Source organism: Podarcis gaigeae (assembly GCF_964106915.1).
Source record: "Podarcis gaigeae genome assembly, chromosome: 8".
Lineage (NCBI taxonomy): Eukaryota > Metazoa > Chordata > Lepidosauria > Squamata > Lacertidae > Podarcis > Podarcis gaigeae.
Genome location: NC_139684.1, coordinates 11,227,512 through 11,242,012, shown reverse-complemented (window position 1 = coordinate 11,242,012; position 14,501 = coordinate 11,227,512). Strand labels below are relative to the sequence as shown.

The window sequence follows — 14,501 nt, the reverse complement described above, 5'->3', positions numbered from 1 at the left end:
TTTTAGGACATCTCTTACTCTCCTTTTCTCTGATCTGAAAAGCTCCGTGGTGGCCGTGGTTCAGACTGCTTGTCTGCCTGCCTTCATCCTGGCAACAGTTCTTGGAGGTTTTGATCTTGGTGGTGATATTGGGGTTCCTTTGCTGCAGTTGTTAATAGCCCCATTTCACAGGTTCATGAAGATGTGCAAGTGTAGAGTCTCGTGCTATAACCCAGGGGCTGATATTTCTCAGCTTTGCTCCACATCCTAAAAGAGGGGGGCGCCCCAGAGGCCATGCAGGCTGACCCCTCCCCCCAAAAGCTGGGATCAGCACTGCCTGCCCCACTCCACCACTGCCCTGTGTGAACCCAGGCCATTGCATGCTGTGCTGCAGAAACTCTGCCTGCTGCAGGATAGCAGGCTTTAGGTGACTCGAGTGAATGAGCCAAGCCACATTGTCTTGAGAGCACATGAACATGCTCCTTGGAGTCTTTCCTCATTGGGGAGCAGGGGCATTGACCCCCAATTAGACGGCTCTCTTAGATCCAGAAGCCTTGTCCCTAGATCTCTCCTCTGCCCTTAATTTCACTGTCCTTTTGGAGTTCTGTGCTGCCCCAAAGATGTGAAGGGGATAGTTCTTGACTTTTGCAGGCCAACTGACATAACTGGACTCTCCTCCCTGGGAAGATTTTAAGCAGAGGTCGGATGGCAGGGATTTTTGAGCATTGCATTGCAGGGGGTTGGGCTAGATGAACTTTGGGGGGGTCCCGTCCAACTCTATGATCTGGAGGCGGGGGGGGGGGGGGAGAGAAAGATGCATCTTGGGGGGGGATGCCACATGACTCCTCCAGGAAGGCGTTGCTGACCAATCCGATGACTCCACACAGCAACTCCTACAAGGACCCTCCTCCCATTGGCTAGAGATGGGGTGGGGGCGGGCAACATCTGCTTTGCTGGGTCGCCTGGCTTGGCAGCTCAGCCCAAGCTCTGAGAGGCAGCCAGCAACCCCAGACTCTCCCCTCCCTGCTTTGTGCTTCTGGGTCTGCAGCCGCCCAACCCTTGGTTTCTGCTTCCTCTCATTGTCCCTCCCTGCCTGGATGGCTGAGGGCCTTCCCATTTGTTTTGTACTCAATTGAAGGCAGGTTCAGGAAGTTATAACTGGGGACCCCTCCTTCTCCCCCAATTCTCTCCTTCCTTGAGGGTTTTAAAGCAGCGGTCAAAGCACCCCCTGTTAGGATTGCTTTACTTGTGACACCCGCCTTGCAAGGGGGTTGGGCTTGATGATCCTTGGGGACCCCGTCCAGCTCTTAGGATTCTGTGACAATCTAGATCCTCTCCAAGGTATTATTTCCTTTCAAAAAATTTTGTTCATTTTATAACACAAATAAACAGCCCAAACAGAAATACAAACAATACAATTTTTTTGTCTTATCCTTATTTTTTCTAAACATTGTTAGGTGGGCTTCCCCAAGTCCCCCCTATCTGATTTTCATTTTACCTCATCTTTAGCAGTTTACATATATCATGATTTCTAACCGTTTTTTTTATCACACTTACTTTTACCATAAAAATCTTCACATTTGTATCACTTACAAATACAGTGGTACCTCAGGTTACATACACTTCAGGTTACATACACTTCAGGTTACATACATCATGCTCCAGCGGCGAGGCGGCAGCAGGAGGCCCCATTAGCTAAAGTGGTGCTTCAGGTTAAGAACAGTTTCAGGTTAAGAACGGACCTGCAGAACGAATTAAGTTCTTAACCCGAGGTACCACTGTATTTTAAAATAGTATTAAAGTGAAGCACCACTTTAGCTAATGGAGCCTCCTGCTGCCGCTGCACCGCTGCTGCACAATTTCTGTTCTCGTCCTGAAGCAAAGTTCTTAACCTGAAGCACTATTTCTGGGTTAGCAGAGTCTGTAACCTGAAGCGTATGTAACCTGAAGCTTATGTAACCTGAGGTACCACTGTACACTATCTTCTACTTCTAACCCTACAGCCTATATCCCCTTCCAAAGCTATTCTAAGATTTAAATATTAACATATTTTTTTCAAATATTCCTTAAACTTCTTCCAATCTTCTTCCACCATCTCTTCTCTCTGGTCTCGGAGTCTCCCAGTCAGTTTGGCAAGTTCCATATAGTCCATCATCTTCATCTGCCATACTCCAACGAAGTCTTTTGCCATTCAGGTGCCCTCCAGGATGTTGCTGGACTACCACTCCCATCGTGCTCCTCCCCGCTGACCATGGGCCATGGGGGCTGCTGGGAGGTGGACCCTGCACACCCAACCTCTGGGAGGCAACAGGCTGGCGAAAAGCCACTCCAAAGCTTGGTGCTGATTGGACATTGGTGGGCAGGTGGGCACCAGCCCAAACTGTAGCATCCTGCTTCTCGGGCAAGGGGGGACTGTGGAACTCCCTGCCACAAGAGGCAGTATTGGGCACCAACTTGGACGGTGAAAAGAGGATTCATGGAGGACAGGGCTGCTAGTGGCCATGCGGGGGCTCCGTGGTCAGAGGGAGCAATTCTGAATCCCAGTTGCTGGAAACCACAGGAGGGCTCTTGTGCCTGGGTCCTACTTGGGGGTTTCCCCTAATAGGCACCTGGTTGGAGACTGTGAGGATGCTGGTCTAGATGGGCCCCTTTTCACCCTGTCCAGCAGGTGGTTAGAATCATAGAATAGAATCATAGAGTTGGAAGAGACCACAAGGGCCATCGAGTCCAACCCCCTGCCAAGCAGGAAACGCCATCAGAGCACTCCTGACATATGGTTGTCAAGCCTCTGCTTAAAGACCTCCAAAGAAGGAGACTCCACCACACTCCTTGGCAGCAAATTCCACTGTCGAACAGCTCTTACTGTCAGGAAGTTCTTCCTAATGTTTAGGTGGAATCTTCTTTCTTGTAGTTTGGATCCATTGCTCCGTGTCCGCTTCTCTGGAGCAGCAGAAAACAAACTTTCTCCCTCCTCTATGTGACATCCTTTTATATATTTGAACATGGCTACCATATCACCCCTTAACCTCCTCTTCTCCAGGCTAAACATGCCCAGCTCCCTTAGCCGTTCCTCATAAGGCATCGTTTCCAGGCCTTTGACCGTTTTGGTTGCCCTCCTCTGGACACGTTCCAGTTTGTCAGTGTCCTTCTTGAACTGTGGTGCCCAGAACTGGACACAGTACTCCAGGTGAGGTCTGACCAGAGCAGAATACAGTGGCACTATTACTTCCCTTGATCTAGATGCTATACTCCTATTGATGCAGCCCAGAATTGCATTGGTTCTTAGGTTCTTACATGCTAGATGCTGTACGGTTTTCTTATTCTATTTTCAATCGCATCTCCCCCCTGCACCGCCCCCAATATATTATAAGTAATTGAATCACAATTTGAATACAGTCATATCTCAGGTTACAGATGCTTTGGGTTGTGTGATTTCGGGTTGTGCACCATGCCAAACCAGAAAGTAACGGAACGGGTTACTTCTGTGTTTCAGCACATGCGCAGAAGTGCTAAATTGCACATTGTGCATGCACAGAAGCGCCGAATAGCAGCCCGCATGTGCGCAGCCGCGGCGCCGCAGATTGCGAACGTGCTTCCCGCACAGATCACGTTCGCAACCTAATCGTCCGCTGTGCTGAAGTATTGAGATGGTGATACAATAAAATGCAGTCTAGGAGACACAGTTGAAAATACATTGAGGAATCAGTATAAATATTTAGCGTTACTTTGTCTTCCGTCTGCAACTGCAGACACACAGACACACCTCAGGCCGCTTGAAAATTACTAACTGACAACCCACGGACCACCGACTAGAAACCCCCCGAGTTAGAGAATGTGGTTTTGGGGGGCTAGACGTAACTTCCATAAAACTCCCTTTTCCTCCTCTCCCCCCCCCCCATTTTTCATAGTTGGTGTCCTCCTGACCCAGGGGACCTGGGTTCGAATTCCCAACCCAGCCACAAAGCTCAGCCAGGTGTTGGATTTGTTCATTTGGCTTGCAAGGGAGGGGGGGGGGAATCCAAAGGCTGCACACCCATACACATCCCACACCCTGAAGCTTGACTTCTTGCCTTCTTCCTCCCCAGGTGAACTTCCGTGGGTCAGGGACCAGCAAAGGCTGCTGGGCCGAGCGGACGCATGTTGAGAAACGCCTCCTGGTGCTGACAGTGGCCCTCTCAGCTGGCTTCCTGGCCTGCATCTGTGTGCTGCTGTTCCAGTTCCGAACCAGTGAGTCCCCCTCCTGGCTTACACTAAGACTGCACTGCCCCCTGCTGGCGGCCTCCAAGTGGTTTTGGACTACACTTCCCAGCAGCCCCTTTGCAACTCTCAGGCCAGTGTAATGGACTTTGGTCTAACAGATGGTATCCAGCCAAGTTCCACTCCTCAGGGTAGACCTATTGAAATTTAAGGCCATGACCGGAGAAAGTGGCAAGAGAAAAACCTTCTCTCTGTGTGTCTCACCACTCTAGAGCTTGTGGCCACCCAGTGAAGCTGAATGCTGGAAGATTCAGGACAGACAAAGGGAAGTCCTTCTTCATGCAGCACATAGTTAAACTGTGGAACTCCCTGCCACAGGAGGCAGCGGTGGATATCAGCTTTAAAATAGAGGATTGGGTGAATTCATTGCGGAGGAGAGGGCTGTCAATGGCTGCTAGACACGACAGTTGCGGTCAGCAGTGCTCCTGAATCCCAGTTCCTGGAAACCACAGGAGGGGGGAGTTTACTTTTTGTGCTCAAATCCTGATTGTGGGTTTCCCATAATGGGCATCTGGTTGGGCCACTGTTAAGAAGAGGAAGCTGGCTTGCTGGGCCATACTCTTATGACTGGGTGGCTTCATTAATTTCAGTGGGTCTACCCTGTGTTTCATTTCTATTTGCCTCCCCAGGGATGCCTAAATGAATGAAAATAGCTCCTAATTCACATTCATTTGAGTTGTGCATGACTGCACACACAAACGCCACTTGCGGGGGCGGAATGGGAGTGGAGTGGTCCATAACGGATTCATGCGCAGAGAGCCAGTGTGGTGTAGTGGTTAAGAGCGGTGGACTCGTAATCTGGTGAACCGGGTTCGATTCCCTGCTCCTCCACATGCAGCTGCTGGGTGACCTTGGGCCAGTCACACTTCTCTGAAGTCTCTCAGCCCCACTCACCTCACAGAGTGTTTGTTGTGGGGGAGGAAGGGAAAGGAGAATGTTAGCCGCTTTGAGACTCTTTCGGGTAGTGATAAAGCAGGATATCAAATCCAAACTCTTCTTCTTCTCGGAATGGAAGAACCGTGTAATTACATACAGGATTCCCTTGTAAGTAATCCTGTGACCCTGACCAGCCCTTGTTGCCCCTTTCCTCCAGGGCTCTGCCTGACGGAGTCTTGCATCTCCGTGACCAGCTCCATCCTGAGCTCGCTGGACCGGACAGTGGACCCCTGCGAGGACTTCTTCAGCTACGCCTGCGGGGGCTGGATCAAGGCCAACCCCATCCCCGACGGCCATTCCCGCTGGGGGACCTTCAACAAACTCTGGGAGCACAACCAGGCCATCCTCAAGCACCTTCTGGGTGAGACCCTGGGGTGGGAGACCCACCTCTTCCCGTGGAATCTGCAAAGGAGAGTGGGGAGAATCTGCAAGGGCTGCCACCTGAGTCCGGCAGGAGCGTGAAACAGGGTCTTTTCCAGCAGATTGTCAGTGCAAGGAATTCTGCTTGTGGAATGAGGCTCCCCACCCACCCAATTTCCTCCTTCCCCACACCATAAATTAGCAACCCTTTTAATCCAAGATTAGTGGTTCCCAAGTTTTTGGGAGCCAACGCACCCTTGGTTCCATAAACCCATCCCCAGTGCCCCCTACCCTGTTGAAAGCAAGAGTCAGAACAGCAGTCTGCACGTCTTGCTTAGAAAGAAATTCACACAATTAAATTCAAGGCAGTAATTAATTGCACATTTTTCAACCAGCATCTTCAGTTTAATTAACTAATTCCTAACAGAGTTGATGAAATTGCCTGCATCTTCTGGCTCCATTGAAATAGGTTTCCAGGACACTTTTACTGTCTTAATCTCCTGTGCTTTTGCCACCCTGCGCTCCCTTTGGGAGGAAGGGCGAGGTTATAAATTGAGTGAGTAAGTAAGTAAGAAATTCATCCTAGAGGTTCCTCTAACTCTCTGGGGCAGACCTGGGGTGACTGTGGGGCACAGGAGGGGGTGCAGGACGTCCTGTTGCACAATTGGAAATCCTTGTGCTGGTAGGAGGCCTTGCAGTTTCCATTTTCTTTCTGCTTTCTGGGGGTGTTTTGACCTTTCGGGGCTTCTGGGAGGGAGGGAGGACAGAAAGATGGAAGCAGGCTGGCTGGCTTGGAAGGGCGAGGGAGGGATTGAGTGCCATTTGTTTCCCTCTTGCCTGTGCCCCACCGAGGCCCCCCAATTCTCGAAGGCAGGCGGCAAATCTTGCCGGTGTGTTGGGAGCTGCACAAGCAAAGGTTAGGTGGATCACTGGTAGAACATACGCGCGGCATGTGGTCGCTCTCTTCCTCTCTCTCATGCATTCCTTCAGTCTTCATTGAGACGGAGAGTTGAGAGGCGACCCAAACGGTCATCTAGACCAACCCCCTGCAGTGCAGGTATTACTGCGCAGACTAAAGGGACCAGCATTATGTGAACAGCAGTGGGGAGATCGCAGCAGCCTCCCCCTGCCCCCAGCTCCCTTTAACATCTAGCATTCAGAGGTATACTCCCTCCGGGACTGGAGGCTCCATAACACCATTGTGTTTTCATAGGTGTTAATTTCCCATATCTCTGTGAAATAGTGTAATGCTGGCGGGTGGGAATGAGCTGTCAATGCTAGCCGCTCTTCTTGTCCCATCTAGTGGCAGTGAGTTCCACAAGCCCATCACCTCTGATACTCAAGGCCGGTGGCTCCCTAGGAAAAAAACTCCTCTCCACCTTTCCATGCATGTACAACAGCTGAAGAGAAAACAGGCTTTGCAGTTTTCTGGAGGTGGAAGTTGAAGGGCAGGGAAACTTCAGTTCACCCCGGCCCCCCAAGCTGTGATTCCTACGTTTCAGGAGGGAGTTGAACTAGGGTCCCTTTCAACTCTGCAGTTCTGCAGTTCTTTGTCCTGTGCCTGGCAGCGAAGGGGGTTGGGTGTCGAAGTGGCATGGCTGACTGGAGCTTCTCTCTCCAGAGAACACCACGGCCCAGGTGTCCAGCGAGGCAGAACGCAAAGTCCAGCGCTACTACCAGTCCTGCATGAACGAGACCAAGATTGAGGAGCTGCAGGCCACGCCCCTGGTGGACCGCATCAAGAAGGTGAGGGAGGCCAGGGAGTCAGGCAGGCCGGCTAAGAGGCTGGGCGGAAGAGGAGAAGCCAGTGTTGGGCTTTCTTCCTTTTTTCTTTTCTCTCTTTTTTGATATTGATATTTTATCGAAAGGTTTTCAGTTACGAAGAAATAAGGTGATGCAAAGAAAAAAAGAAGACACCGAAATGTGTAGATAAATGTGAATATATACGAAAAAATACCCATACATTTTTAATAAGTTTGATAATACATAGGTAAATATTAATAGCCTACTACATTTTGTACGGGACACGGGTGGCGCTGTGGGTTAAACCACAGAGCCTAGGACTTGAGCCTAGGTGAGCTCCTGTCGCTCGGTCCCTGCTCCTGAAAGCACATCAAAGTGCAAATAGATTAAAAGGTACCGCTCCGGCGGAAAGGTAAACGGTGTTTCTGTGCACTGCTCTGGTTCGCCAGAAGCGGATTAGTCATGCCGGCCACATGACCCGGAAGCTGTACGCCGGCTCCCTCGGCCAATAAAGCGAGATGAGTGCCGCAACCCCAGAGTCGGCCACGACTGGACCTAATGGTCAGGGGTCCCTTCACCTTTACCTTACATTTTGTATAAACTTTCTTAAAAATGGCAAGAAGGCCACTGGGGAAGAGGTTGGTCATTGTTTCCGGTTTGAGTCTGTGGCCAAAGGTCTCCCAGGTCTAGCTTTTTGAGAATTATTAGCTTTGCTCTGAAATGTTTTGTGTGCTGATTGGAGAGTGTTGTCCTAAACCACGACCACCACCATCATTATTACATTATGGAAGCTAAAACATTGTCCCACTGTTTAGGTAAGATAGAAACTCCTAATTCTTTATTCCAATCATTTCTCAGATTGTGCACATCAAACTGATTAGTCGAAACCAAGTTTTGGTTTAAAAAAAAACAAAAAACCAATCACCGGCTTTTTGATCTCAAAGGATTTTACCAGTTGTTCTTATCGTTCAGGTGCATGGCTCTGTGAATGCATTCCTTCATGCAATATTGCAATCCATAATGAATTGGAAAAAAAATGTTTAAAAGTACTTTTCCAAAAATACTAGAGACCTTTTTGTTGGGGATAACTCAGACATAAATTCCCAGGTGTCAAAAAACGTTATTTATGTATGCCACTGCTGCAGCCTGTGTTTCATTAGCCCCCAAATGGAAAACAAGCGAGGTCGGAACTAAAGAAGAACGGCAACTTAAGCTGATGGAATATGCAAAGCTTGTGGACTTAACATGTATAATAAGAGAACAAGAAGAACATACGTTTAGAGAAAATTGGAAAATGTTTATTGAATATATGGGGGGAAATGGTGTATACTTGAAAACGTTGGCAGCATTAAGATAAATTCAACAGAATGAATAAGTTTTGATGGACGTAATAATGGAATACTAAATGGTTTAGTTTATGTAAAATATGCAGGGATTTATGATATGCAAAATGAACCATGGAAAGAGAAGAAGGGAAGTCATTGATATTTTAAGGATGTTTAAATGAGTGTTATAAATTGTAAAACAGAAAATTTAATTTTATACACACAGAGAGAGTGAAACCTTGGTTTACAACCATAATCTGTTCCAGAGGTCTGTTTGTAAACCAAAACAGATTGTAACCCAAGGCGTGCTTTCGCCAATGGGGCCTCCCCAAAAAATTTGTTTGTAATCCAAAAAAAAAAATATGGGTTGTAATCTAAAAAAAAAAGGTTGCAAACCGGGACACGCACTTCCGGGTGTGATGTTCGTAATCCAAAACGTATGCAAACCAAGACATGCAAACTAAGGCACTACTGTGTATATATACAGAATATAAAAGCTATATTACAATCTCTCCTCCAGCTTGGTGGCTGGAACATCAGTGGTCCCTGGCAGGAGGACGACTTCAACCAGACTCTGCTGCAACTGGCTGCACAGCACCACATCTGGCCCTTCTTCTCCATCTACGTCAGCGCCGACTCCAAAAACTCCAGCGTCAACATCATCCAGGTGGGTGCGGGAGGTGGAAGGCCACGCAAGGGCTGAGATGCATTTTTTGGAGCGGGAGCTGTCGGTTCTCCCTGCTCAGGCCAAGGTGGGAGATTGCATGCCCTAGCCCAGGCAGGGGGAACCTTTGTCACCTCTGGAGGCCGTGTGCCCATGGTGGACACAGCAGGCTCCATTCCAGCTGTGTTAAAAGCTAGGAGTCTCTGCACAATGCCGTCCTCCACCCAGGCAAGGAAGAGGCATCACCCATGCCCCAGAAGTCATTGCGGCCAGGTAGAAGCACTCGGGGGCATGGTGGAGACATTGCGGGCCTAGACTGGTTTCCTGAGGGCCGGTTCGGGAATCTTAGCAGACCTCCAGGTTAGGGTTACCAGACGTTCCCGGGGACAGTCCCCGGATTTGCAAATCTGTCCCCGGACAAATTCCATCCCTGGAATGTCCCCAGATTTGCAAATCTGTCCCCAGGAAACGTGGCAGTGGCAGCCTCAGCAGCCCAGAGCCAGCCTGGTAGCGCAGTTGGCTCTGGCCGGCTTCAGGAGCTGCTCACTGCCGTGGCGCCTGCCATTTTTCCTCGCCGGAAGTCCCTATAGGATGTGTGTTGTCCTCGTATGATGTGTCTTGTGCGATCTCCTGCCCATTTCCCCCTTTGTTTTGACTGATTGGGGGAGTCGCGGGTGGGCAGCCGTTGCCCAGTCTTTTAAAAAACTCTGCATTTATTTTTCACAGGATACGAAAGAAGGGCTTTGCACCTTTATACAATATACATGTATGCTTGGACCCAAGGTCTTTTGCCTCACCATCCCCACAACTGACTCCCTGTTGCTACTCAGCTTCAAAAAAAAAAAAAAAAAAAGTGTCCCTGGATTCATTGAAAAAAATCTGGTAACCATACTCCAGGTTCCCCACACCGGCGGCACCTGATTGGTTGCTGCAGGATACAGGATGCTGAGCTCGGTGAGCCTTTGCTCTGACCCAGCAAGAAGGCCCTGTCTTTTTGGTCCAGAATTGCAGCCCAGGGTCCTGCACTGGAGGAGGGGAAGGGCTGGAGCTCGGTGGGTAGAGTTCCTGCTTGACATACAGAAGGTCCCAGACCTCCAGGTAGGTCTACAGGAACTTTGCCAGCAGCCCTGAGCTGGATGGAGCCCAGTAGTCTGACTCAAGTTTCCTCTGTTCTAGACAGAACTGTGGCTCCGCATCCGCACCGTGTCTTCACTCCAGTTTGTGTCTCCCCTCCAGGTGGACCAGGCAGGGCTGATGTTGCCTTCCAGGGACTACTATCTCAACAAAACGCAGAACGAGAAGGTGAGGGTTGGGCGGGGAGCGGTTGGGGTGCTTACGGTCCTAGCTTCAGACTGGAGTGCGTAACGGATGAGGCAGTGTGTTAGGTCCATGGTTCCGAAAGCGGGCAGTAGCGCCCCCAGGTGGCAGCAGGATTCCCTAGGGGGTGCCAAAAGGCAAGGGGATGCAGGAAGGCTTCTTCTTGGGTGATCCCTTGTAGCCAAGAAAGATTGTCTTCCATGAACACGGTTTTAACAGTGTGTCCGTAAGTGACTGTGGAGGCCAATTCTGGATCCACACGTCCTTCCACAGTGGGGACAGAGGTTTCCGGGTGGGAGTTGATCACGGTGAGGGTTTGCCAAGCATGCCTTCCTCTTAGCACATTTCTCCCTTACGTCCTGAGTTTGAGCGTCTTCACAGCCCATGACGCCTTTGGTAAAGGCTGTTCTCCAATTGGAGCCCTCGCAGGCCAGTGTTTCCCAGTTGTGGGTGTTTATACTATATTTTTTTAGATGTAACTTGAGAGAGTCTTTAAACGTCTTTTGTTGATTTCCGGCATTACGCTTTCCATTTTTAAGTTTAGAATAGAGCAGTTGCTTTGGAAGACGAGCAGGCATCCGCCCAACATGACCAGTCCAACGAAGCTGATGTTGTATAAATGAATATCAGCCATACTGGATCCAGTTCATCCATTCTGTTGAATTAGTTAATTGAATATATTCAATCAGATTTTGAATAAACATGCAATGAATTGTTACTGTTTTGAATTTTATCATTTTATTATCTCCCTTATCGGGTCATGCAAACCACTACTCTGCATATTGCTTTTTATAGGGTAGGGGGCACTGGGGATGAGTTTATAGACCTTGAAAAAGACTGGGAGCAGCTGTTTTTAGGTATTACCTTCAAAGTGTGACTCCCAGGCCCCAAACATCCACAGTCAGCCTTGTGATTTGCCTGTGTCTGAAACTGGACATCTGCAGTGGGGAGTGCCCAAAGGCCGACATTGCAAGGGCTGCAAGGTGTTGCTGGTATTTGATGTTGTGGTTCCTGTTCTCCTTAATTCCGTGCAGCCTCCTTTCTCTGCCTTAGAATCATAAAATTGTAGAGTTGGAAGGGGGACCCCCAGGGGCCATCTAGTCCACCCCCTGCAAATACATAATTCTCCCCCCACCTTGCCTACCTACCCAGGTGCTTGCAGGGTACCTAACCTACATGGTCCAGCTAGGCATGCTGGTTGGGGGGCAGGATGAAGCTGAGACCAGGCGACAGATGGAGGAGATCCTGGACTTTGAGACCACCCTAGCCAACATCACCATCCCCCAGGAGAAGCGGCGGGATGAGGAGCTCATCTACCACAAAATGCCTGCCAGGGAGCTCAAGGTAGGCAATGTGTTTTTTAAAAAAGCTAGGTTGAAGCTTCCTGCCCGTGCAAAACTGCCGCAGATAATTGAAAGCCAAAGGCCTGGTGGAAAAAGATAGTATATGCGTTAATGAGTAGGTTTTGACCTATCAAGCCTTAGGCCCAGGCTATCTGGAGGTCCATATTCCCTATGCAAAGCTGCCTGCACTCTGAGATCGGGGGGGGGGGGGCTTCTCTCAGCCCCACCACCCTCACAAGCACACTTGGCGGGAATGCACAACAGGACCTTCTTGGTGGTGGCTTCTCCCAGACAACTTTGGAACTCCTTTCCTAAAGAAGTTAGACCAGCTCCCTCCTTCTTGGCCTTCCGCCGGCAGGTGAAATGAAAACCTTCAACCAGGCCTTTGGCTGATTAATATTCTACATCCTTTTAAATGTGTTTAGAGGGAGAGGGGAGAGACTTACTATTGTTTTGTTGTTTTTGTTTTAACTATTTGTGTTTTTATCTTGTATTTTTATCTTGTGAACCTCCCTGAGTTCTTTTGATGAAGAGCAGTATATTATTATTATTATTATTATTATTATTATTATTATTATTATCATTAGTATTAGTATTAGTATTCATTCTTGTTCCAACAGGCTTTTGGAAAGTTATTAACATTTGATGCCTTACTCTGCTTAATGTGTTTAATTTGTTGGAAGCTGCCCTGAGTGGCTGGAGCAACCCAGTCAGATGGGCAGCATATAAATATTGAATAATAATAATAATAATTACTATGATATAAGGAAAGAGCTAATGCTGTGATGGGGGGGAGTGTTTAGTTGTCCCCCACCTCCAACGTTTTTAGCTGTTTCTATTTTAGCTGTAAGCCGCCTTGAATCTCTGTCAGGGAAAAAAGCAGGATCGTCAATGTAATACAACAAAAATTAAAACAGTGGGTCTACTCTGTTTAGGACTTAGCTGGAGACAGCCCGATCCTTACTGGGATTCTTCCAGCTTCCCTAGGCTTGCTTGCTTGTTTGTTTTGGAGGGAGGGGTTCCTCTCTCTACCGCCTGCTCAGTTGTAGGTCCCATTCTGCCAGCCAGAGAGAGACCTCTAACTTGTCTTTGTCTCTGCTTCTTGCACCTTCCCCATCCCTGCCCTGCCCCTCTTCTACTCCCGCAAAAAAAGAACCTTTCTCCGGCCGTGGACTGGATGCCCCTGCTGAATGCCGTCTTCTCCCCGGTGGAGATCAACGAGACGGAGCCAGTGGTGGTCTACGCCAAAGAGTACCTTGAGCAAGTCTCCTATCTCATCCTCAACACAGACAGGCGGTGAGTGCGGCTGGGTCTGGGAGCGAGCTGAACTGATGGAAGTTTTCTTCTCTGTGGCCCCCATCTTGCCTTAGCTCAGTGATCAGAGCACCTGCTTTGCATGCAGAAGGTTCCAGGTTCAGTCCCTGCAGGTACAGCTGGGGAAAAGACCTCCTGCCTGAAACCCCAGAGAAGCCACTGCCAGCCAGTGTGGTCTATATGGGTCTAGATGGACTCGTTGGAAGGCAGTTTCCTCTGCTATTAAATCAGCCCTTACTGATTGATTGATTGATTGATTGATTGATTGGATCAGCCCTTTGTTCAGAACCACAAGGATTGGAAGCTTAGGGAGAAGGCTGGAGCTCACCTGCTTTGCATACATAAGATCCCAGATTTAGTCTAGTGCTCTGATCCTCTCTAAGGTAGCTTCCTGGTTCTATCAGTTCTTCATTCAGAAGCATGAGGACTAGAATATTGGTTCGTCTTCAGCAGAAGGAACACAACGTCTGCAGCAGAGCACCTGCTTTGCACGCAGAAGGTCCCAGGTTCAATCCCTGCTGGCAGCATCTTCCAGGTGGGGCCGGGAAAAGGCTCCCTGTCTGAAACCCTGCAGAGCCCTTGCTGCCAGTCAGTGTAGGCAATACAGAGCTAGGTGGACTCGGTAAAAATCAGCTTCCTTTAAACTAGCCCTTTTTCCAGAACAGTGAGGACTAGGTGCTTGCTTTATTTTTAAGGACCATAGCTCAGAGGTGGGGCACCTGCTTTGCATGAAGGAGGTCCCGGGTGCAATCCCCAAAGGCACACCAGGTAGGGCTAGTAGGGGGCTCCCTTGCAACGCCTGCAGTGTGCAACTGATATTGGGGGGAGGGCACTTTTTGCAGCCAGTTCCAAGAGAGGATGGAGAGGTCCTCATCTTTCCCTCCCACCCCACCCCTTTTTCCATTCCAGTATCTTGCACAACTACATGATCTGGCACCTGGTGAGAAAAGGAGCTGGCTTTCTGGACCAGCGCTTCCAGGATGCAGAGGAAAAGTTCATGGAGGTCATGTACGGCTCAAAGAAGGCGAGTAGCAAACTTGGGCGGCACTCATTGCTTTATTTTGTTACAGTGGTGCCTCGCAAGACGAAATGAATCCGTTCCATGAGGCTCTTCGTATAGCGGTTTTTTCGTCTTGCGAAGCAAGCCCATTGACAGCTTAGCGGATTAGCGCTATTAGCGGTTTAGCGGCTTAGCGGATCAGCTGATAAGCGGCTTAGCTGCTTAGAAAAAGGGGGGGGAAGGGGAAAAAACCCCGCAGGAAC

At 49.2% G+C, this 14,501-nt stretch overlaps 1 protein-coding gene across 5 annotated transcripts in view; it reads left to right on the top strand.

The window, feature by feature from the left end:
• ECE1 (endothelin converting enzyme 1) overlaps nt 1–14,501 on the top strand; it is a 73,228-nt gene that overhangs the window by 42,478 nt on the left and 16,249 nt on the right. For all 5 annotated transcript variants that reach the window (XM_083750190.1, XM_083750188.1, XM_083750186.1 and 2 more), the window contains 8 exons: nt 4,065–4,206; nt 5,330–5,533; nt 7,154–7,278; nt 9,121–9,267; nt 10,501–10,566; nt 11,734–11,925; nt 13,078–13,220; nt 14,148–14,262. In XM_083750190.1, coding sequence (XP_083606316.1) covers nt 4,065–4,206; nt 5,330–5,533; nt 7,154–7,278; nt 9,121–9,267; nt 10,501–10,566; nt 11,734–11,925; nt 13,078–13,220; nt 14,148–14,262 — 1,134 coding nt within the window. The remainder of the gene's footprint in view (nt 1–4,064; nt 4,207–5,329; nt 5,534–7,153; nt 7,279–9,120; nt 9,268–10,500; nt 10,567–11,733; nt 11,926–13,077; nt 13,221–14,147; nt 14,263–14,501) is intronic.